The 24,884-nt window shown below is 34.6% G+C and overlaps 1 protein-coding gene across 1 annotated transcript in view; it reads left to right on the top strand.

The window, feature by feature from the left end:
- The first annotated feature begins 220 nt into the window (after positions 1-220).
- Positions 221-24,884, top strand: part of DPY19L3 (dpy-19 like C-mannosyltransferase 3) — a 33,734-nt gene continuing 9,070 nt past the window's right edge. The window contains exons 1-14 of the mRNA XM_009949687.2: positions 221-323; positions 1,800-1,933; positions 8,878-8,968; positions 9,821-9,942; positions 10,145-10,290; positions 11,974-12,097; positions 12,900-13,034; positions 14,725-14,856; positions 15,955-16,056; positions 16,865-16,938; positions 17,184-17,342; positions 18,878-19,000; positions 19,363-19,474; positions 19,871-19,927. Of these exons, the coding sequence (XP_009947989.2) occupies positions 221-323; positions 1,800-1,933; positions 8,878-8,968; positions 9,821-9,942; positions 10,145-10,290; positions 11,974-12,097; positions 12,900-13,034; positions 14,725-14,856; positions 15,955-16,056; positions 16,865-16,938; positions 17,184-17,342; positions 18,878-19,000; positions 19,363-19,474; positions 19,871-19,927 (1,614 nt within the window). The remainder of the gene's footprint in view (positions 324-1,799; positions 1,934-8,877; positions 8,969-9,820; positions 9,943-10,144; positions 10,291-11,973; positions 12,098-12,899; positions 13,035-14,724; positions 14,857-15,954; positions 16,057-16,864; positions 16,939-17,183; positions 17,343-18,877; positions 19,001-19,362; positions 19,475-19,870; positions 19,928-24,884) is intronic.

The raw sequence follows: 24,884 nt of genomic DNA on the forward strand, positions 1-24,884 counted from the left end.
CTGAATTGTAAAAATTTTTTTTAAATCTTGCAGTTTTGTAATATACACTTCAGCTACAGTATAGTTCTGTAAGTCAAAGTCTCTGATGGCAGTAAAATATGGTTCTGTTTTCAGGTATTTCATACAGTATTAAGTGAATGTTTGGGTAGAAAGATGCATTGCTTGTATGTGTCTATTTAGGAGTCAAACTGAAGAATAATGAATTAAAGTGACTGACATCATGACAACCATAAGACAGAGAAGGGTCGGAAAAGGCCCAGAAGGAGGTGAAGATCAGCCTTCAGAGGAGAAGAATGTGAAGCCTGATGGGAAAACTCTGTCCGGTGGGTAAATGGAAAAGATTGTAACGTTACGGCTTTTTAGTCATGTTTAGCTTTTGATATCTATCCTAAGCACAGGTTAGAACTAGGTATGTACAAAGTACATTTTTGTACTTGAATATCTGTCACCAAAATTAATTGGATGAGACAGAGGGCATGCAGATTCCTGCATGTCGATTTCATCTCTGTTTTACAATCCTAATTTGAATTGGCGAGAACAATTTTTTTTTTCAACTTAGTATCGGTGACACGCTATCAGATTTCATATAGCTATCGTTGGTTCTTAAACAAATCCCAGTTCAAATCATTGGTAACATAACAGGATTTGAATACCTCTGATGAGTTGTAGTTAAATCTAAGCAGATTGCTCATGAAATCTGAATTTATCTGCAAACCCTTGCTTTTTGACTATAGTACAGAGTACCTAGGTAAACTTGAAAGAGAGACATCAAGTGTCTTAATTTGAGGATCTATTTAAGTGATGAAATACTGACAAAATTTTTGTTTGGAGTTGTATCTTTAGAGTTGGCAAAGTTTGTTTGGTTTGGTTTTAGTAATTACCTTATTTTAAGGGATCTAAATTCCAAATGTTTCTATATATGCATTTTGGGTAGATGAAAGGAAAGTTACGTTGTTGTTTCCATGCTTAGGCTAAATACAAAATGGGAAAGTAATCATAGTTCTCTTCCAGCCCCCCAGCCCTCGGTTCTGATGAATTGCGTATTTGATACCCATTATGTAGAATGAAATAGCCATTTCAAAGATACAATTCCAGATCACTAAGATCTATGTTAAGCCTTATATCAACATTAAAAAAAAAAAAACCCACGAACACTAAAACCCAGGAATGTAAGTGTACAATAAATTGATTGAGCTGTCTAGAAACGCCACCTTTCTTTCCTGTCATTCCATCTATGATCATACTCTGATGTCAACAGAAAGTCATCTGCGAATCAGAGCATAACACTGTTATCAAAGGCTGCTTTGGCCTCTGTTCAGTCTCTTTGTGGGTATTTAGTGAGACTTCTGAACCTTCAATGTTGCTTTTTTAGAAAACCAAGCATACCACCAAAAACCAGGCAGCAGTTTTAATGCGTTTGAAGAAGATTTTAGTTTTTACTTTCTGATCTAACTGTCATCCTGTATTGCCTTAATTAAAAAAGATGCCCTGGAGGATATTTGGGGTTAGATTTACAGATTAGATACGGTATTTTTCTAGATTTATATGGGATCATGGTGTTCTTAAACTATAACTATGTTTTACCAATTAAGGCATGCCTTATTTCACTTTGCATGTAAATGAAATACTCTGAGTTTGTTACATGAGAAAAAAGACATCTCCATAAAGACCTCTTAAAAGCAAGTGTCCTGTTACCTACAGAATGTAAACTACTAGCACAGGCAATGTATAAATGGGTTTCCAAATTTAAGTTGAATTATGTGTTTCACAATTACAGAGTGAAATATTTTTCTTCCAAGATCATACAGGTGGAAAGCTGTGGAACATACTCTCAATAACTGTTGGTGGAATTGTTGCCATCTCTCTTGGACTTCTTACTTCTGTTTATGTTGCTACACTGCATGAAAATGATCTGTGGTTTTCCAATATTAAGGTAACAGTCATTTTCATAGTTTCATCAGTGCTTTCACAAAGTATTAATATATTTTAGTTGAAATTTCATTTATTTATGTGTTTGTCTTGTAACTTGCTCAAAAATATAGACCATTTAATTTTTTTAAATTTAATTTGAAAAAAAGCTGTGCTTTCCTTCCCACCATTTTTTAAATACTTGATCATTTCTATAAACACCTTTCCCCAATTTTTCTCAAAAAGCATTGCTGCACAGCTCCTACTTGAGCTGTAGCTGTGGGTCTTCCAACCATTGATTGTTATCTAGAACTTCAACAATCTACTATATGTTGCTCTCTAATCATCCAAAGCAATCCAAAACCAAACAAAAAACAGTTAAAAAATATGCAAAATCCTGGCATACGGTTCTTTAATTGTATTTATGTTGTGATCTTGTAATACAGTTTAGGCACAGTCTCATTACTATTCAATACTAATTTTATATAATGTTATCTTAAGTGTGCAAACCTTAAAACATATTTCACGCATTCACCAATGTAAAACCAACATCTACACTGTAGCAGAATTTTCATTCCCAAGATCCAGGACTGACTAGTTTTTTCTGAGAATCATTGCATGGGAAAATAATGCAACTGTACCCATACCTAAATTTAACCAGAGAAAAGAAACAGGTGAGTCATTTTCCTTTTAAATGCCTAAAAATTCACTCTGTTAGGTCTACATATTACATTATTCAAAGAGTACATATATTTAATGGGAATACTTGCATTGCAATATGTCATTCCTATACTATGCACTTTTTCTGCCCCAGAAACATTTGCGTATCTGTAATAACAACAATTGGCGCTTACTGAAACAACTGTTGGTGTATTATACGTACAACACTGGTTTGTATCCACTGTCGTCTTCCTTTGCATAGATAGATAGATTGTATATGTATTGAAGGTAACCTTAGGTTTGCCTTTTCCTTCCAAAAGCAGGTACTGATTAGTTGCACGAGCGTTGTATATTTTGAAGCACAAACAGGCATGGACTTGTGGCAATGTATGAACCTAATGGATGCAGCATTTTTATTCTGTTGAAGTAATGTGGGGGGACACAATGTTCACTGAGAGAAGCAAGTTGTAGCTGCAATTAAATTACCTCCAATGGATGAAGGGCTCATTTTATTTATTGATTTCATTTTAATACACTTTGATTAGATATCAAAACTGAAATAAAACCCTACAGAGACTTTTAGGCTGGATTCTGTTGTCTCTGTAGCTTTCGTTTCATCCTAAGGAGCTGATACAATAACTAGTAACACTGGAATATGGGCAATTTCAGCCAATTTGATGGAAAAATTCTAAAAAGTGTTAAGTTCATCTACTGGCAGGTTAAAGAGGAAAGAGATGAAGATATTCTCTGATCTCACATTATACCTTCTTCAGTAATATGTTAAGTCCACCAGTGAATGCATGTAGCTACGGTGCTAATTTTAAACTGATAAAAACAGAAAAAGCTTTAATGAGATTTCACATATTGTTAGAGGTAAAATAACCACTTGTAACACAGAACCAAAAGTGATCAGGCTTCATACATGCTCCTGCTTTTTGGAGCTATGTGTTCAGTGAGTGTATACTGTTTGTGTTTTGCATGTACTCACTCTCAACTTAGATTGTTTCTTAGGATATCTTCCCAAATAGAAGGCTATAGCTCTAACTTGAGTGATCAGACCAATGTAATTAATTTTGTAAATACTTACATCCCAAGCGAGATTCAAAGGTACTTTTAAAGATTTGTTCTCAAATTGTTTATTACCGCTTGAGACCAGACAGCTAGTATCCCCTGCAGTTTATTTGCAAATACAGTGAAGGGTGGGGTTGAGTCAAGTCTGATCAAATTTTCTGCATTTGTCTGCACAGAATCTGACTGTGCTTTCACTTTGATTAACACAAAGCTTTTTAAGGCTTTACTTTTAACTTAAATATAGTCTAGACTTGTTTTCTTGCCAGTATCCATATCAGAGCATTTTGTGGTCATGAGACTAGCAAGATAAGAAATCTAAACTATGTATTTTGATACGCTTTCTCTTAAGCAAGCAGAGAAAGAATACATTAGAATACACATGGATGAGATAAAGTTTAAACCGAGTACAGTCTTGTGAGTAGTATGGAAAGAGAAGACCACATATGAAGAGCCTGTGAAATTTCCTGCGAAGATGAGACAGGAACGCCCATCCTAACATCTGTAAAAGAGTATACAGACATCTCTGTGTCTGTATGTATGAGTGGGCGTTGGAATATCTCTAGATGTATGGACATGTTTAGTGCATTTCTGAATTGGCTAATCCTGTAATTGTAGCACATACCATATACTAATAAAAGACAAGAATTAAATACACTAAGGAACAATCTGAGATCCTCAAAGATTATGTTGAAAATAAGTGGGAAATTTGCTTTTTTCCCCTAACATTTTATAGTTTGCCAAAAGCATATGTTTTTGCATATATTAACTGAATTTTCCTAAAATTTTGAAATTTTTTTTGAAAAACTTTTTTTGAAGTTTTATTTTAATGCATACCCCAGCCATAATTCTCAGAATGGAGGACTAGTCTAATCCTTGGCACGCAATTATTCCATGCCTTGCTTAATGAAGTGCAGAGGTTATTTTCTTTAGTTTTTATTAGACTTTATATATAGAAGAAATGGAAGCAATGCTAATACACATTCAGTGTTTCATTAAACCCCATGCCTGTGAAACATAGTAGTGCATCACTACTGCTCTAAAACACAGAAAAGAAAATAAATTTTAATTTCCATGCATTTTAAATTAGTAACGTCAGTTACCCTGAATTGGCTGTAAACAGTGCAAATTTGGGGATTTTATGTTACTGAATTCTGATATAAAAATCATGGAACAACATATTGACACCCTTGAACTTTTTTCCTTTCTTCCAATAAGCTACAGTTAGTCAGATGGGAAGAATTCATACACAAAAGAGTATGTATGGCTAATAAACTAATATAGGGAGGTGTAATGGGAGACTTGTTTTGTCTTTTTTTTTTTTTTTTTCATGTGAAGGTGCTCCTCTCTTTGTACATCAGTAGAAGGAGGTCTGCAGCATTTACCTGACACTTTTGCACTAACTTAGGTGGAGGTTTTTACATGTACCATTTAGGTACAAAAGGTGGAATTTCTGTTCTGAAGACCCCATTGAGATATGAACATTATGATTTTGTGCAGTTTGCCAATTGTATTCAACCCTAAAAACTGAAAGTAAAAAGAGTTCATTATGCAAAGCCATAATTCTTAACTTTTCACAACTTGCATGTGCACTTGTAGTGATTACCTTTCTGTAATTTCAGCTGCAATTCATAGAAAACCAATTCAGTTTTGGGTATCTTCCAGCAATGGTTCACCCAACTAGAAAAACTGTTCTGTGGTTGTGAGACCATTTTGTTCTATTTTGTATGTGGCTTTCAACAGTGCATTGATTTCAGCTGCTGCAGTATGTGTGAATCTTTGTATTTTCTAATAAATATGCCTGCTGTTATAGATTTGCCATGGTAATTGGAGAAAGATAGAATGTTTCCTTATCAGAAAAACTGAAAATACAGATCTCGAAGAGTGGTTTATGCTATGAAAGACATACATGATGAGTTTTTTTGTTTTTTTTTTTATTCCAAGACCTCCTAAAATAACTATGAAAAAAAAAGAATGCAGGGTACTGTGTCACATAGTCAGAAGCTGTGTTTGTGTACCCATCCATCACAGATCACAAAAGGTTATAATCATTTAACTTGACCAGACAATTTTGTAGGAAAGAGTTTATATCTCTTCTCATATGCATTAAAACAACAAAGATTTCTGTTTATTATGGTGACAGCCAAAACAGATTTCTTAGCCAAAAATTCTTTTTCAGTTGTCTGAAAACTTACTGCACTACACATAGAGAATAGCTAGTCTATTCTACATAATTTTTGATAGCAGTTCAGTGACTGCTCCTCAAGTATAGTGTCTCTGGGGAACAGGATCTACTATGAAAATAACAAAATGAGGGGCAGGGAGAGCATTGCATCACCTCTCCCGTCAGCTGTTGTATTGCTTGTTCAAATGCAAACTCTGAAGAAACCTTGAGCAGGAATAAGCCAAGGCCACATAGCAAATTAGTATTATAACACAAACAGGTACACTGCAGAGCTTTCATTTGTTCTTCATCCCTTCTGAGTTAAGCATTTAGACTACTATTACTGAATTTTCCTTTAATAAAATTGCTGCTTGCAAGAAGTCAAATTTTAAATCTTTCAAATTTATGCAAGATAAGAATCTTGGGATTCCTTCTCTGAAGTGCTTGTTTTCCCTTGTTACATTTTGAATAAAAGAAAGACCAAAAAAGGTGGGGAAACAGGTAGCCAGCTAATTAGAACCCTACAAAGTGAGCATGTAAGCCATAAAGAGGAGGGCAGTCCAATACTTCGGTGGTACTTTTCCAAAGAAGTACCTGTTGAGTGGTTATGGGTACTTTTACTCTGAATCAAAAGTCTGATCTGAGTAGGAGTCATGCTGTTCTAACAGATGGGCATGAGGTTAACCAGCCAAGAGACCATGTACGAGGATTAAATACGTTTGCTGAAGGCATGATTTGCAACCGGGAACACTGATAGCAGCTGTCTGTATTGAGTTTCCACTTGTATGGTTGAGACTGTTTTCAAGTCTTTGAGATTCTTTCAAATCTATCTGAACTTAAATGGAACAACTGGAAAATATTTTCAGTTACACAAATTGTGCTTTACGTTTGTCGAAAAAGAAAAGTAATTGGAGCTTTGCTTATGCTCTTTATTTATAGAAAAACTCAGACTTTGTTTGCTTGCTCAGTATTCTGAATGACTGGGTTAAGGAGTTTGAGGAGACCTAGGCTCTAGAATTTTGCATTGCCTTCGAGAGGAAAAGTCCTTTGTATTTTGTCCTGAATGCTTAATATTATTAGGATACAATTGCTTAAATTGAAATCCTATGCAACTCTGTACGTATCCTGGAGGATAATGTTCTTTTTTTTTTTTTTTTTCCTTGGAACAGTGGTAACTTCTTTGTTAAACACTCACAAATTGAATATATAGAAAGATAAATGTGCTGTTACAATGCTTACCCATAAGTCTGTATGTTTTTATTGATGTGGAATAGAAGGAAAAGTATAAACTGCTGTAGAACTGGAAAAGTATTGAGAGTGAATAAAACAGATGTTATCTTAGCATGAAACAGATGTAAAACTCACTAGTGTTTGTCTCATAAAGTATAGCATTTGATTGAATACAGCTGGTGCCAGGATTACAAATTAATCATGTTTGAATGCATTTTTGCTAATTAGATCCCCCTCTGTGACTGCTCTCTCCCCCTTAATAAATTCCAAATGTTAACATTCCTTCTTTTTTCTTTTTTTTAATGAACATTTAGAATCAGCCACTTTTTGGGATTAGAAAACTTTTCAGTAGTGATGAATTTGAAACAAGAGCTCCTTCAAAATCCATCATTCTCGTTTTGCTAAGTGTGTGGCTTTTAGCATCTAGTGCAATGTCAGTTTCTTCTGTTGGCATTATAATGATTTGTGTGTCATAGAACAGCTGGAGAGTTTAATTGTGAAGTTAGATTGAATCAGATGCATTTTTATCTGTTAATTTTTCTCAGACCAGAACTAATACTGGTTTAGTTTGTCAACAGTTGACTTCAATAAAACACATGTTTTAAGATAAGATTCTATACTGGGCAGTAGAGGAGGGAGGAACATGATTTTTTATCTAGCTTTATGTTAGCTCTGAAATAGTATTGATTCTATTCCAGCAGAAGAGATGGGACTCTTATAGAAGAAGGATATATGTATAAGAAAGAAGGAAGTCTTGGGATTCTATGCAAGGTTGCATTAACCAGAATGGCATTCATAAAAATCTCAGTAAACAGTAATATTCTGTTATTGCAGTAGTGTTCTTTTGTAAAGAAAGCTGAATTAATAAGATTATCTTTAGAAATCTCACTTAAATTTCTTAATGACTTGCTTATACCACATACAGGAATCTCACTGGGTTTTCAAACCTGAATAGAAACCTTTTCTAACTTACTGCTTATCAGAGGTATTTGCTGGCATATTTTTAAATGACTAAAAAGATCACTAATAATAAACCAATTTTGTATAAGATGCCTATTATTTATCTTCAGATTGATTGCTCATGCAGTCTTACTTTGTTTAAATGTGGTAGCCCAAGGCTCTGAATTTCTTAAATTTCATTAGGTCTTCACAACTAATGAGTTAACAAAAGGAGGTGAATTTCAAAGTGAAGATCCTGCACTGAGAGCAGTTCTCTGTAGGAGAGCTTTCATATCTCGCTAGACTCCACCTGCTGCAATATTGGCCAAGAAAGAGGCATAAGTTGAAGTGTACCTATTGTAAATAATTTGATTTTATTATATTTTAATTTTTAAATTAAAAATAACTGTGCCTACATCTAAAACCAAGTAAAGAATCACCTTTTCTTTAACCTGCAATTTACGTGTGAGTGATGAACAGCTGGCTTCCTGCAAGAAACAGCATTTAACAAGTGGGTGGCAGTATACCCTGCCAGATGAAATCTTGGAGTGGCATTATGGTGCAGTCCCAAGTATAGCACACTGAATTAATTGAGCCTTAAGGTTGCAAAGCCATGGAACACTATGGGATATCCGCATCTGAAAGAAAAGGTTAAATGCATGGAGCAAGCATATGCGGTATTAAAGTCCAGCTGTTGGCCACTGCACCTATCTAAACATTGAATGTTACAAAAAAATAGGAAAGGATCCAAAATGTTTCTGAATTTGCATAGAATGCACGAACCCAAAGATTCAAGCCACTGTATAAGTCAATTTCTCTGGTGCAGAAAGAATTTGAGTTGAAGGCAGCTTTGTATGATTGTGAAAAGCAAATGGAAAGTGAATTTACTTTTGAACTTTCACTTGCAGGAAGTCGAGAGAGAAATATCATTCAGAACTGAATGCGGACTTTATTATTCTTACTACAAACAGATGATTCAGGCTGCTTCCATTCAGCAAGGTATTGTAAACTGTAAAGTAAGTTTTACTCCATGTGTCCAGCTGACTATTTTTAATATTTTTTCAAATATAGTTGAAAACAAGGAATACTGTAACTGCGAAAGATAGTGTAACAGTTGTACTGGAGATAGATTTATTCTGTTCATACACCAGGGAGCCGCTAAGTTGAGAACATACTACATCTCACAATGATACATTGGTTTCTGTGCCACACCTTCACATTCTGATGAAGGCAGTCACTTTGAGGGACAACTTTCACATCTGTTAAGGTTTCAGCCTTGATGGTTTATTCAGTATATTACTTTCATTTTTATTCTTCTCATATGTAATTTGAATTATGAGCTATTTGTCGGAAGGGGCAATTTTTTTACTGTATGCTTGGACAGTAGGTGACACAATGAGCAGCTTCCAAGAAAATCATATACAACGATGAGGTTTTCTGTGACAGTCTCATTTTCTAGATATTAACTGTTGCTCCCTATCAGTTTTGCTCGTACTACATATTTGTCAATATTATCGTCACCTGTGTTCAAAGTAGAGACAAGAATGGTTCTCAAGATCCAGTATGTACCGCAGATTCTGTGCTAGGAATGTAAGTGTAAAAACTAAATGTTTTATACATTACTAAATGTACAGTACCTGAATTAGCACTGAGCCGCATTCAAAGCAGGGAGACTGAAGACCTCAAAAAGTCATGTTGATTCAGAGGTAATGTGATCTGAATCCTTGACTCAAAGTTTGCAGTTTCTGATGAGAGATTCCTAAAATACCTTTGAAAAAGTTATTCACTGTTCAAATGAAGATGGAGGGAGAAAATGACAATCTCCTATTTCAATTTCTCTTTATCGTTAAGGTTTACATGGTTTAGTATATGACAATAAAACTGAATCTGTGAGGACAATTAACATACTTGAAAGAATGAATGTTTACCAGGAGGTGTTTCTCAGCATTCTGTATAGGATTCTTCCAATTCAGGTAGGCATGCATTTATGGCTTTAGATTGTAACTGCATTATGAAGATTGCGCAGTGAATCCTAGCTCCCCTTTAGAGTTATTTTCTAATTAGAAATATTCCTGATACCTTTTTAATTTGTAAAAGCAAAACCTAATTCATATTAAGTATAATCCCCCACCCATGAGTGTTTTATGTCAACATCAGTATTCTTGTGTTTTACAGCAATACCTAGAGCCCATTTATTTTTATATCTACACTTTGTTTGGACTTCAGGCACTTTATGTCATTGCTCTGTATGTAACAAGCTGGCTTCTTAGTGGAACATGGCTTTCAGGGTTGTTGGCAGCTTGCTGGTATATAACAAACAGGTAAGTGTGATTAAACATTCAATCTTGTAAAATTGTACCTCATGTCGAAGGTAAGGCATTAAACCTTCAAATGCATGATTAATTGGACAAAAAATGAAACTCTAAGGCTTTTTTCCAGATTAGCCAGAAAAATTGAGAAAAAATGTTTATATAGTGCAGAATAATTAGAAAATACTCAGAAATGACCTGACATTTCAGACTAGGATTTTAAAGTTTCAAGAAGTTTAAGTCGAAAATTTTGGCTTAAATTGGTCTCCGAAAGTGGACTACATCTTTCAGATGTGTCTCGATCTCCAGATGATGTACCTGTCTTCTCCAGCCTGGGATCCCTTAGATGTTGAAAGACACCTGCATATATAACCTTCAGGTCTCTCCTCACTGCTCCACACCCAGCTTCCATGGATTCCTTCAACAACCTAAAATCATCAGAAGTTCAGCTTCTTTGTTCCCTCATTCCTGTAGACATTTCCTGCACTAAGACTCAGAGAAAAAAGATGGTAATTGAGCTGTTCTAGTTCTTTATCACTTGAAGAATTCTCAATTTGGAGAGAAAAATTAAAGAACTGGCTTTAGGCCAGCAGTAAGCTGCTGGCATGAAGCTGAGACTGGTGACATAGGCTGTTATCTGTAACTTAATCAAGAAAATAGAAGTACAGTGTCAGTTCTATCAGAACTGTTTGATATGTTAATCAGCAGGTGTAAAGAAGTTTATCTGCAAGAATGTCCACTACAGAGTAATTATAGGTACATAGCAGTAGAACCTTTCTTTCTCCTAAGATGAAAGTAATTAAAAAATACATGTGATGTGCAGTGGTTCACACGTTTATTTCATGAGGTCATCTTTTCCGTTTACAGAATATTTGGAGCAGTTTTGTTTTGTCCATCTTAATAATAATTTATGAACAATGGAAGCTTGTTGTCGTTTATGCAAATGGAATACGTACATGGAATTGATTTGGATAAAGACTTTCTGTCCAGATGAAGTGCATCTGAGGCTACTGAGTAACTCCATTTTAGAAGTTTTCATCCAGCTAAGCATGTGTCAGATGTGTTGCTTACTGTCCTGTTGAGCAAATATTTTTGCTACACAAGAAAAAAGGGAATTATTTTTTGGTTTTAACTTCTAATTCCGATTTTGTAAATGACTGCCCTTGAGGAAATTTTGCTGACTTCCGTTACATACTTTTTGTGTTAGGACATTCAAAAAATGACCAGAAAGTTCTAAACAGTTTAGTGGTATTCAGATCTAATGCAGTGGGATCATGGTGAAGGAATTGATACCTGTTTATTCTTATATGTGTTTTTTGCAAACCAAAAAATGAAGTAAAATTACCTGTTGCCTGAAAACTCCACATGCGAGATTTTGGAAGTGATTTTGTTTTGGGGTGGTTTGTTCATTTTTAAATTACCCAAGCTGTGCGTCATAATTAAGATTTAATCCATAGTATTAGTTTTTTAACAGTAAGTGAAGCTGAAGTACAACATTTGAGGTTGGATGATTTACGGAACCTTCATAATGATGTTTTTTTCAGACCCAGGCATGTTGAAGGAACTAGAGTGTAAAGCCTTCATTTTTATCAATAAGTATTTAAAATACCACAAAGATGCCTGTCATTGCAATTCTCTGTCACCAAGTTGGGGTTTTATTTCTTTTAAATTTATGACTCAATCTGTTTTGTACAGAATAGACACTACAAGAGTAGAATTCACCATTCCATTAAGAGAGAACTGGGCACTACCATTCTTTGCTGTTCAGATAGCAGCCATCACATACCTACTCAGAACTCATTTACAGCCTGTTCGAGAAGTGAGTATTTCTCATAAGTATGACACAGTAAAATTAGTATCAAAAAACTGTCTGTAAAATTTAGGACAAAATACTTAATAAGCGTTTATAGCAATGGATATATACACACACAAATCACTTATAATGTTGAAAACATTAATCAGATGAGCCTTCTGTTAAATTAAATGTTTTAGTTCTGTTAATTTAAATTAAAATTAAATACAAAGGAATATATGTGCCTAGCACTGAAAAAAAGGTAAGCTCCAAAGTACTGTGTGTTTAAGAAAACTTAAGATACTAACACAAAGTGGGCAGGAGAAAAGCTTGTAAAGCACAAGGATTAAAATTTTCTTTAGATTTCATTTGTTTATGCAAACATAGGAGGTTATCCTGATCTGCAAGAATAGAAGCAAATTGGTGATACAGTTTCTTTGACAAACGATTCTTAAGTCATTACTCTTCAATTTGTTCAAATAACTGCTATTTTAGCATAGTAAAACACATATTGCATGTTAATCTATGGGCTGAAACTATTTGAGATCTCAGCATTTTCTTGCAAGTGGTATTACAGGGGTAAAATACAGGCATAAATACAAGAATGTGAAACTCTTAAAAAATGTTAATTATCCTCCAAGCAGTTATTGCCGTTAGAAAACCCATATTAATGTTTTTTAAGTGGATTTTAAATAAAATTACATTAAGGTGGGTTTTTGGTTGTTTTTGTTGGGGGTTTTTTTTGGGCGGGGCGGGGGGGTGGGGGTGGTGTTTGTTTTTCAGTGAAGGAAACTATGAAGTTAAATAAAACTTCTTTCCTTCCTTCCAGAGACTGACACTTATGGCTGTATTCATAGCAACATTTCTCTTTAGCCTGACTTGGCAATTCAATCAGTTTATGATGCTGATACAAGCATTAGTATTATTCATACTGGACTGCTTTGACATGCTTCCCACAGCAAAGGTAAGACAATGTTTGGAAGTAACCAAACTTTTTTCATTTCTATCATAAAACTAACAATTTTGGAGGTATTTTACTAACCAGTGGCCTGGATGCCCAAAGTAATACAGATTATACACTGCTGCTTTGTGCTTTTAAGTAATCACAGTGTGTATACTTCAAGTGTAAAAATGAGTAATGAAGACACCATTTCTGATTTTTTTTTTTTTCCAGCTGATTTGATTTCACTATGTAATTCACTTCTGGTGTTTAATTTTTGTCCAGTTTTGTTTAAAGATAGCTATGTTTTGACAGCATTAAGCGATGGCTTTTAAACACCATCATAGTAGTTGATCTAATACCACGGCTTGAGCATGTCCTCTGGAAGTGTTCAGAAAAAATAAAAAAGGTAGCACAAGAAATCTTTGCCTAAGCTGAATCATAATGATGTGTGAATTTTGCCTTGGGTATTGTGCATCCTTCTTTGAAAGTTAAATGTAGGCACTGTACCATAAAAAGAAGGAAGAAGATGGACCAGATTGCTCAAGAGAAGCAGCTGGCTTTCATACATAGAAATTCACCACAAAAGAACAACATTGTTGCTGCTATGTTGCTGAACTGAATGAGCCAAAAAGTAAAACAAATGTTATTGACAGAGGATCATTTACTGTCAGTTTTAGGAAGTAGAATTATACTATAGAAGATGAAAATGTCTTTGAATTTAATGTCACTGTGAAATTCTACTGAGATGATTTTAGCCCTTTGAAAAGCTTATACTGGTTGAAAAAGGTTCTAACCTTACTTTAAGGAAGGTTACAGTAGGGTGAAGATTGATTCATGTTAATTTCATTTTAAATTTGAAGCAGACTTGAATATTAGTGATTGAAAATTGGTATGGTGGATGCATATCAAAATAAATGTGGTTTATTTAACAGTTTCTAAACTGTCTTTATATCTGCTAATGTAAATTGAAGTTAGCAGGTAATGTGACTAATGAGCTACCTTGAAAATTGGCAAATTACCAGTTTCATCCTGAATTATACTGAAATGGACTTACTGCACCACTCTTACTCCATATTAATTTTCCAAAAAGTGCTACTTAAAACAGTTGGAGTTGTTGGGCCATTTGGTACAGGCTTACACCACTGCTGTAACACAACACTAAACTGAAGATCTTTGTGTCAGGTAAAATTTATGTTTTGTACCACTGTTTCAGAAAATCAGCTGGTTTTGGTGTTTGCATTCAGCTGAACATTTGTAATACCTTAGCGTAGCTTGGAAAGGACTATACTAAACGATTATAGACGTTAGAGAAAGCAGCTGATGTTTGATTGCTGAGCTGCACTGAGCCATAACTCTTTAATCGTAAAGATGTTATAGAGGCTACAGAAACAACTTCTTTGAGTAAAGAAAATACAGAACATCTTCCAAATATTAAGTAATTAATATTTTCCTCACTGCAGTTGCTCAACTCATCTGCTTTATTATAGTATCAGTCTTCCCTAGGTATAAAATAAGTATAAAATATTAACCTAACTGATTCAGGACACAAATATAGGAAGGATAAGTATGGCTCTAAGTGTAATGATTTAGTGCAAGTTGATACATTTTTTGAAAAAATAATTGATGTTGAAGTAAATTGTAAAACATGCTCAAAGAAAAGCAGCTATGACTGTAAAGTTTCGTAGGCATAAAAATCTCATTATTGTTACAGGTTACATGGCTCTATATCATTCAGATTTCTGGATTACTGCTAGTCTGTGTCCTACAGTTCTTTAATTCTATGATTCTTGGATCATTACTTATAAGTTTTAATGCTTCTGTCTTGATAGCAAGAACAATCCAGGTAGGTCCTGAAATACTTTTGTAGTACTAAATAGTGTGATATATATAGATAAATGAGTAATTTATATGCATTATAATCTGAAATTACTAATACTAATTAGAGGAATTACTATAGCGTAAAACAACAAAAACATTGCATGATCAAATAATGAATTCAATTACACTAACTACAGCATAACCAAGTACATCAGACACCATAATTCTGTGATTGCTATTAACATTTATGATTGTGCAAGCTGCAGTTTGGATCCTGCAGGAAATTTCCATAAATGGACTTTACACCTCTTTCATCAGGATTTGTCTGGGCTTTATGGATCTGCCTCTAACAAAATATTCTGTGAGAACTAGGCACATGTCAAATTGAGTTTACTGAAATCTGTTGTTTCTTTCAAAGATTAGGGTTTTTTCCTGTATTTACAGTTCTCTTGTGATACTGACGTGGCGACAGCCTCTAACCAGCATATGTGAACTTACAAGGCCATTCCTGCTGTCTCTCACTCATGACTTTTTAAAATCGGGAATGCATTTTTTACAGTTAGGCAATGTCTGCACCTGTTCCAAGTTGCCTGTGAGCAGCCAAAGAACCATTCTGAGATCTGGAGCTTTGAACTGGAAAATTCCTCAAAATCCTATCAACTGACAGCTAGGGCAAGAAGACACCTTTGCCACATTGAGGTGGAAGGTCTAATGAATAGATATTTCAAAAGGCACACAATGCTATTGAAATTAGGGGAATCCTGGAACACAACTGCAGTTGTGTTGGGTGCCAGCAGCTGTATAAATATAATGGGGCTGCCTCTGAAGGAAGGCTGCGTGGCTAGTTACAAAACTCTGCCAGATCAATACACTGGCGAGTTTTTATGATACCGTCCCCTTAGTTTTGTAGAAGAGATACATCTTTATTCTGGGTACTTGGTTATGTACATATTTTTGTTCACATGATCCTCAAACAAATTTGATCCTGATCAGGCCTAGCAGATAAGCAATTTCAAATAGTCTCTGTTGCTTTTGTTCCAATACATACAGATGTATTGAAATACTAATATTTTGTTCCAAAGACATTCAAAAAACTACTGAAATAATATTTTCTTCTTTCTAGAAAAACCTAAAAAAGGGAAGCATGCTTAATAGGATTGGGAATCTTATCCTTCATGTACTATTAGTCTTGTGCTTTACTCTTCTACTAAATAAATTCATCAAGGTAGGAGAATAATTTTTAATATAGAAAGTTACAAAATGTTTTATGTTAAAAGGTGTTTGTTAGTCATGTACAGTAATATCATTAAATAAAAATTCAATGAGGTTTCACTGCATTTCAGAGCCTGCGTTTTAGAAATCATTTACTAATCATTTTAGTGTACACATTTTAAAACATCTTAAAATGTCATAAATTAACACAAATAATCAAATACATACTCATAACTTGACACTTATCTATAATTTTATAACAAGTGTAGATTTATACTGCATTCTGATACTGCTGAGCATTTGCGAAGTTTTTAATTGAATTTACTTTTCAATGAATGCAGTTAAAAATGAATACTTGTTACAAAAGTGTAGTAGACCATACCACACATTTAGTTGCTTCTTGTGCACAGAGGTATATCTGCAGACACTAGTGACAGTAACACGTTTTCTGCTTTTAGTCTTTTCAAGAGATCTTATATCAACAGATTAAAATTTAGTACATGTGGAAATTAAAAGTGTTACAGTAAGATATGATAAGTCATTGAAATAAAAAATACAGCTAAAACCAACTTGTCCTGGATAACCTTTATCGTAAGTAAGAAACTAACTCTAATAGATATTCTAGAAAGTAAGTGACTTGCCCTTTGGACTGCAGGACCATAATTACAAACTGAATGCTTATTTGATTGCAGAGCACCCTGTTTCAGTAAGCCTGTGTTGCTTCACAGTTTCATTTAAATAGTGAAAAAAAAATTTACTGTGTGAAACTTGGGATTTTTGATATTTAAAATAGAATTTCCTTTCTTTTTCCCCCTTCATAGAAAATTCTTAATCTTGAATCAGATGAACACATATTCAAATTCCTGAAAGCAAAATTTGGGTTTGGAGCAACAAGGTATGATTTAGCTGCCATTTTACTTTTTTGTGTGACTTCATTAAGTGAAGCCTGTAGGTTATTCTCATTTAAAATCTTGGTGATAAATTAAGTATTTTTACCTCGTGTTTATATCATACATTTTCCTTCATAATAATCTGCACAACTGCGGCTTTATAATTGCTTGGGAAAAAAAGAAAACTTTGGTCATTTTTGACATCAAGTAATGAAATACATGATGACAAGGATTATTCTTTTTTCTTTAGAGATTTTGATGCTAACCTGTATCTTTGTGAAGAAGCTTTTGGTTTACTACCATTAAATACTTTTTCAAGACTCTCGGATACATTACTTTTTTACGTCTACTTATTTGTTCTCTTCCTTATGACAGTAGCAGCTGTGATTGTTGCCTTTCGAAACCTCAGGTAAAATATGTTTTTAAAATAATTCACATTTTTATCAATTTTCTCTTCTTCAACAGACTGAGGAGCTGACAGTTGAATACAGCAGTGTACAGTATTACTTTCCACAGGTACTAAGGAAACAGCAGAGAGATCAGGCAAAATGAGTAACTTCCTATTAAAGCTAAAAGTGTAAAGGATATAATGAGGCTAAACAAAGAAACATTCTTCCCTAGATTCCTTCAGGCTCTTTTGTTTGCTGTTGAAGTTTTACAGTATGTGCAGGGTTGTTTGGTTGTTTTGGCAGCAGGGGGTGGAGGGGAAGCAGGGGACGAGTTTATAGAAAACAATGTTCCCTTCTTTAGTTCATCACATTTTCCGTGTACAAATTATAAATTTCCCTGGTGGTACCCTCAAACTGAGATACAAGCTAGGATAGTCTGTGCTGAGCTTCCTCTGATCTGTGTGAAGAAACAGGAGTGGTAGACTGCAACTGTGCATCACTGCTGCCAGTTCCCATAGCTAATCTGTAGGATTTGATGGAAGTTACAGGAAGCTAGAAAAAAAAATAGTACTGAACTGCTATTTGAAGTAGAAGTAAATGGTTCATTTGATGATCTTAAAGGTCTTTTCCAACCAAAATTGATTACAGACCTCTCAGTTTTACGTTTACAACCTTGGCAAAAGTTACAGGAATGGTGTAAAACTTGATTAAGCAAAAATTCAAGGAGTGTCACATAACTGATGCCACTTATCGTAGATTTTACGGAAAACAGCATAAAAGAGGGAGAGGGAGGGAGAGGATCTAAGACGTTCTGATTCTGAAACTATATTATGCTAATTGTGAAGTCATAGTCATCTGTAAGGCATTTTGGTGCTGTTCAACCAGCCTTTTAAAAAATTTACTGCATCAATCAATTTTAAAAACAAAAGACTCTGAAGCTCTTTTCTGTGATCCTGAATGTAGTCTCAAACATTACCCTAGTTTTTAACACTGCCGAGTTATCTCAGTTGTCCCCCACCCAAAAAAACAGGCAGAAACCCCACACATTTAAGCAGCTTCTGGTTTTTTGATGAACCCTCCACATACGTTCACAAGATTAGCCACATCAAGCAATAACCAGTCCTGTCAACACCTCTTTTCTGTAAACTTACTTCCAATCTATGGCGTTAGTAGCATCCAGATATACCAGCACAGCCCCACAAAACACAGTTAAGTTCTTCACTTCCATCAAAAGCCCTGTGAACTCTGTGGGAGTAGCTGCTTTAAGCAATAAACGAAGCATGTTTTTCTGGAAACAGTTTTATCTTGTTCTAAAACTGCTCATGTAAACCCATTGCACTTCCAGGAAAAGAAACATGAAAATAAATACCTGATGCTGCATCAAGTTGGTCCTATCAGGCATAATTATATCATAGATATAATAGAAGATTGTGGACTGATAGCAGTGGTATTGCTTTTTAGCCTCAGAAGGATTAAATGCTTTTTAAAATACGGACAACTATGAAATGTGTTACAGAACTTAATATGACACTTTTTATTTCTTCTGTTTAAGTAGTGGTTCAAATCGAGTCCACTTCATGGAAAAAATGGAAGAGTGCACAATAACACTGAAGCCTGATGCTGCTTACAACTTAATTCACACAGTTCTTTTTGGATGTCTGGCGTTAAGCACAATGAGGTATATTTTTTTTAATTCTATTAAAGGCTTTTTTAGACAATTGAGTATATTTTGATGAGAGCATAAAATATGCTGACCACAAACCGATAGGGTCGTGAACTTCTTTTCTCTCCCTGGTGTGTTTTTGCCTGTATATTGAGGCATTTCCCAAAATCCTGCCAAAAAGAATGTTTGAAAGTTCGGGAGCAGAGATGTTCTCAAGAGCACCTAACAAAGTGCAAAGTCAGTCTTTTACTCAGTTATTTCAGAGTCCTGAAAGTCCAAGAACACTGTGTTCAGAATTTCTCTAACATAACTGCTCTCATCAGCACGGCTTGGCAGAGCTCCTGATGGTCAGCAAAAACCTGTCTGTATTTTTCCAGGATGAAGTACCTCTGGACATCCCACATGTGTGTATTTGCGTCTTTTGGCCTGTGCAGTACGGAAGTATGGAAACTTACCCTGAAGTGTATTCATCTCTACACATCACAGAGGGTTAGCATTATACTTACAGCGTTGCATGAAATTTGTTTTTGCTCCGTATCTAAACCAAATCAAGACTCAGAGTTCTAAGACATCTGAAATGAATATTGTTTGTAGTCCTCTTAAACGGGATATCTCTGAAGTACATTTGTATAAAGTTAGGAAGGAAAGTGTATTTTCTAGTCGTTTATATGTTAAACAATTCCATTTGAATACACTAGATGGCAATATAGATGTGGCTATGAAAAATAACCACAATTTTACTAGAAAAGTCTTAGTCATCATATTAAGAAATGGTCAGCACTCTGAGGAGACCTTTACCGTCTATGTTACTGAATGTTACATATTATTCAAATAAATATATCATCAGAATAACCAATTTTTTATTTTTTTTGCGATTTCTCGTAGACTCATGTGATTAGGTATTCTATACCAATAATTACATTACTATACCTTTCATATAAGGTAAGAATTTTTTTTCTCAATGTTTTGGCATTTTTTAGTTGCATGGAATTTTCTTATAAAGGAGTGTTGTTTTATAAATAATTACGTACAAGATTTGTAGCTTAATTTTAAAAATTGGGATAGACTGCCTGAAGTGCAAATACCTTTATGCATATGAAATTGTATGTAAAGGATCAGTTGGGCTTATTTGAGCCAAAGTAGTTGTTCATAGATAAAAATGTTTGTCTGATTGTATGTGTAAGTTACCAGGTGTTACTTAAATGCATACGTTTACGGAAACGTTAAGTTGTTTGGTTTAGTTTTAACTGAGTTGCAGATAAGATGCAGATTGTTGAATTGTGTAATGATTCACTGTAGGAGGAGAAATAATCATAATGTTCTGTACTGCTGTGCCTCATCTTGTGTGTTTTAAATTACAGAATTGTTAAACTAGTCAAGTACTTAATCTTTAGTCTCTCAGAAACAAATTGTTATTATGGTCAAATGTTTAAATGTAAATACATAAAACCTATTTAAATTAATAACTTGTACAAGATAATTAGTCTGTCAGTCTCTCAGAGCAGTGAGATTTAGAACATTATTTTAATGGGCATACCATTCTTTTAATCTGTATTTACAAAGACAAAAAATTCAGATGCTACTTTGATGGAGAGGTTATTTCTGCAATACCTAGTGTGAGATTGTTAAATAATTACCTTCAGAGAAGCTCAAATTGAAAATCATTATTGAAGTTAAAAAGGCGGTAGTAAAGCAAAACAGTTAAGCAAGCTGCTAATAGAGTTCACTCTGGAAGTCTGTTTCCCCCTTTAAAACAGTGAAATGAAAAGTAAAAAAATACTCTTAACAGTTTGGTTAGTAAAGTTACACTGACGTATTCCACTTAAATTTTCTTATTATTCTGCTAGAGGACTTCTGAGGATTTTTTTTTCCCATTAGTATGCTGCTTAGGGAAGTCATTTACCATTTTCATCATCTCTGAAAAAGATAGAAATAATGCCATTTCTTTTGACATGGGTGATGCCAAGAGCATGACATTCTAATAGATAGTCTAATGTGACAGATCAACTAGGAATAATTTTCCTCCCACTCTTCATGAGCAGATGTGAAGTTCCTAAATCCTGTCAGATTCAATTCTGAAGTCAACACAAGTCACTGATTTTCATAGGCTTTAGATCAGTCATTAGTTGTGCTCAGTCTGCCTGAAAAGCATAATTTTTGTGTTTCTTCTAAATATTAGAAATAATTTTTATTGACATTAAAAATATCATTTTTCAGAGTGCTAAGTGGGAATAAGGAAATACATCACCTCTCAGTACTTTGTTGTCTTAAGTCAGTTCTTGCAGTTCAGCTACCAGAGGAGTGGATATCTTTGTGTGTGTGTCTAAAACCTTTAGAAACAAACCGGCAGTGCAAGAAGATTTAGATAACAGACTTACGTACTTTTCTCTTTTCCATAGAAGAATTTATCAGTTCATGCACTGTGACTGCTCAGATTGCATGAGCAGCTTGCTTATTCACCACAAAATTAACTGATCATCATGGCTAGTTTTCTTGAACTGGTAGTGGGGCAGTTTTGTATTTCATTACCCGTTAGGGTTACGTTTGTCAGAAGAACTATTCTTTAGTGCCACTCCTCAAAATAGCAGTTTTATGGGATTATTACCCTAATCCTGAATAATCTAATGAAAGCTTCTTTTGAGGCATGCGGTTACTACAGTCCCAAATACATCACTTGAACAATAATTTATTGAGATACAGATGCAGATACACTGCTAGCTCTCTTTCATATTTCAGGTACAGTATGTTTTGCAACCTATAAGACATCTATATTTCTATTTACACAAGTTTTCTTCGTTAGTGTAGTGCAAACATCTTTTAGATAAAGTGAAAGTGCTGAAGTATTTCCATGCATACTTCATCTGTGCTGCAGATAACACAAGCCCCGTATAATGCAGTGCTAAATATCATTTATGTTTCACTTCATACTCTTTATAGGTAGATTTCAGCTGTATCTGTGTCCATTGCATTTAACTTCGCAACAGAATAATACACACCAATTTGCGTTCGTACGTCAGTCATTCCTGAATAAATGGTTGGTACTTACAATTGGTTCCTGAGCTTCAGCAAGTCTATAGTTCCTGGTTTTGCAAGTAGTCTTGGTTTTTCTTTGCTAGTAAACTATCTATTCATATAAATTCTCAAACTGCATTTTTATCTTCATCATGGCCCAGTCCTTTTGCTCCAAACATATGCATTTATTGCAGCACATAGTGCAACATATACCAATGACCTGAGCAGTCTTCAGCTATACTGAAGAGCTCCCTGTATGTACTGTATGTATTTATCCTTTAAACCTAAAGTTTTTAAGCTTGACAGTCTGTTGAAGAAATAATAAAAGAAAATGCATGTTTATTTCTAGTAGCAATACCTAATCCTGTTTCTTTAAGGAAATTCTTAATTTTTATTCTTAGGCCAACAGGAACTACAAATAATGTAGTAGTACTTGCTTTTCATTTACACTCAAAGGCCAAAGAATTAATGCTTATACTTTTTGAATTCAAAATAAGTGCCCTTGTATTTGAGAAGTACTGAACTCCCATAATCATCAGTGGACTGTTCAGCACCTCCAAGTTTGTGGCTAGCACAATTGTCTAACTCGACTTACTAGCTAGAATGGAAAAGATAGGTTGTTTGTGGGGAAAAGCTGCAAGCTTGTAAAAATCTCTGGGTTCTTATCACAGCCATTGAGTTAAAAATTGTTAAGTGCATATCCTAAATAGATATATTTGGGGATAGTAACTATTAATAAATTGAAGTACACTAAAAACCCAAAGCACACCAGACATTCAGTAAGAAACTGAAGCATTGTTATACTGGATGAAATCCATGACCATGAGCCAGAGGGATAACAAGCATGAAAGAGAAGGCTGAAATTGTTCAGCAATATAGACAGTTGAGATAATGTTTTCACTGACAAAAGATTTAATTTTGCTTCTGAAAGTTAAAAATTGTCTTACATCCACCAAGGATCTAGGGTGGGTGGGGGAAACAAACAACTTTAATACTGAAATTTCCGAGTAATTCAGTTTCTTTCTAAAGACATGTCATCAAGTTCAGAGTTTATTATTTTGTTTATTTTTGTAGATTCTAGGTCTTAGTGACATTTTTCAATGAGTAATTACATACTTTAGGAAAAATGTTCCCCGTTATCAGTTTAGAGTATGCCACCTTTCCGTTTTCTTGGCTTTCTTTTTGGTTTTTGTGCAAGGCAGCAATAACACTCATATTATCTTTTCCTATGCAAGTGTTTCTAAGCCTTTTGGAAATTACAAGTCCTTAAGGTTTTTCCAGTCCAGAAAGAAATCACTGTGTGGCTAATTGAAGCCACTTGACAACAGACTTCTTTTCCTGAAGGCTTTGACGCCAGAGACGAGCATGTTACAAGTTGGAAACCTCTTTTACATACCACTTACTGTACCGAACAGTACACTACATCCCTGATATACTCCACCTGTTCTTTTTACCCATTCCTTGTGTCACAGTACACTTTTTCTCAATCTGACACACACTTCATTTACAAGTTGAAGTTGTTTTATTGGTGTTATCGGTCCATATTTTTGTATGCTTTACTTTTTATTTACTTTGTCATTGTTATTCTGTTGTACTTTGAACTCCTGAAGTTCCTCAGTTTTCTCTTGGCTTGCTTAATTAAATGTAGTATCACTTGAAAATGTTGCGATTTCAAAATTCTCTTTTTAAATTCAGTAATAGCAAGCCCCACTACCAAAATTTTCCTCCAGTAAAAACTGCTTGTACTCACTCAAAAGTTGCGGTAGCGTGATATTGTGACTTCGAAAACCTATATAGATTAGTTAACGCCACATAATAGTCCTAGCATTCAGTAGATAGCGCAGTGTCATTAGATACCCAGTAGATTGCAGGGCAGGTTTGCAGCATGGTCTAGAAGCAAAGCAGAGCCCATTTCCTTCTGTCTCTACCCTGAAGAACTCCAAGATCTCAAAAGCTATCCAGGGTAGTTTGGTAATGCAGAAAGGGAATTTTGATTCATTATGAGACTCTGCAGTCTCATTTCACAACTGCTTAATTTATTTACTAATCTCTCAGATCTTCTGAAGAGCAGAAATATGTCTTAATATAATACTACTGTACTTGCCAAAACTGTAAAGTTGTGATACTGCCATAACTATCTTTTAGATGTTTCTCATTCTACCAGCCAGTATTACTTCAGTGAATGTGTCAAGTAAACAATTAAACTAATAAGTATCTTAATTGGCCCAATTATATCTCCTGCTCCCCAGTCCTCCTACATAATTACAGTCATAGTGAAAGAATGCATACTTTTGCTAAGTAGCTCAGCAGCATCACATTCAAATTCCTTCTGAAGTCTTGGATGAATATCATAGAAATTGGATGATTTATGGCTTTTTAGATTATCAGGTGGGTTTTCTTATACTTTTTCCTGTGACATTTCACTTTGCAAGCCAGCAATCCTTATTATCTAAAGAAAACAGGTTTGGAATAGTTTTCACCATAACATCTGTAGTAAAGACTGATACAAAGCAGTTAGTCATTAGCATTGTCATTATCTCTCTTAATTGCTACCTTTTGCTCTTGAATATTCACTAGCTTAAACAACAAGAAACCCTTAAATAAATCTTTGCTCTGTTAGCTTTTGGAGGGGGGATTAAGCTTTTCGGAATCAATTTCAATCCTTATTTCTCTCCTCCAGATTTGATTTATGTATTCTTTGTCTTTAGTAAATTTTGAAATGTTTTCCCCCAGTAACCTATTGGATGTTGTTGTCCAGTCACACCTTTTTTCCTTCAGTGGTTCTGTTAATTCAAACTTCTGAAATGTCATTAATGGCATCCACAGCACATGTAATGATTTTAACTTCTAATACAGATTTCCTACCTTTTTTTGTTTTGTTGTAAGT

Source organism: Leptosomus discolor, chromosome 8 (assembly GCF_034619465.1).
Source record: "Leptosomus discolor isolate bLepDis1 chromosome 8, bLepDis1.hap2, whole genome shotgun sequence".
NCBI classification, from domain to species: domain Eukaryota; kingdom Metazoa; phylum Chordata; class Aves; order Leptosomiformes; family Leptosomidae; genus Leptosomus; species Leptosomus discolor.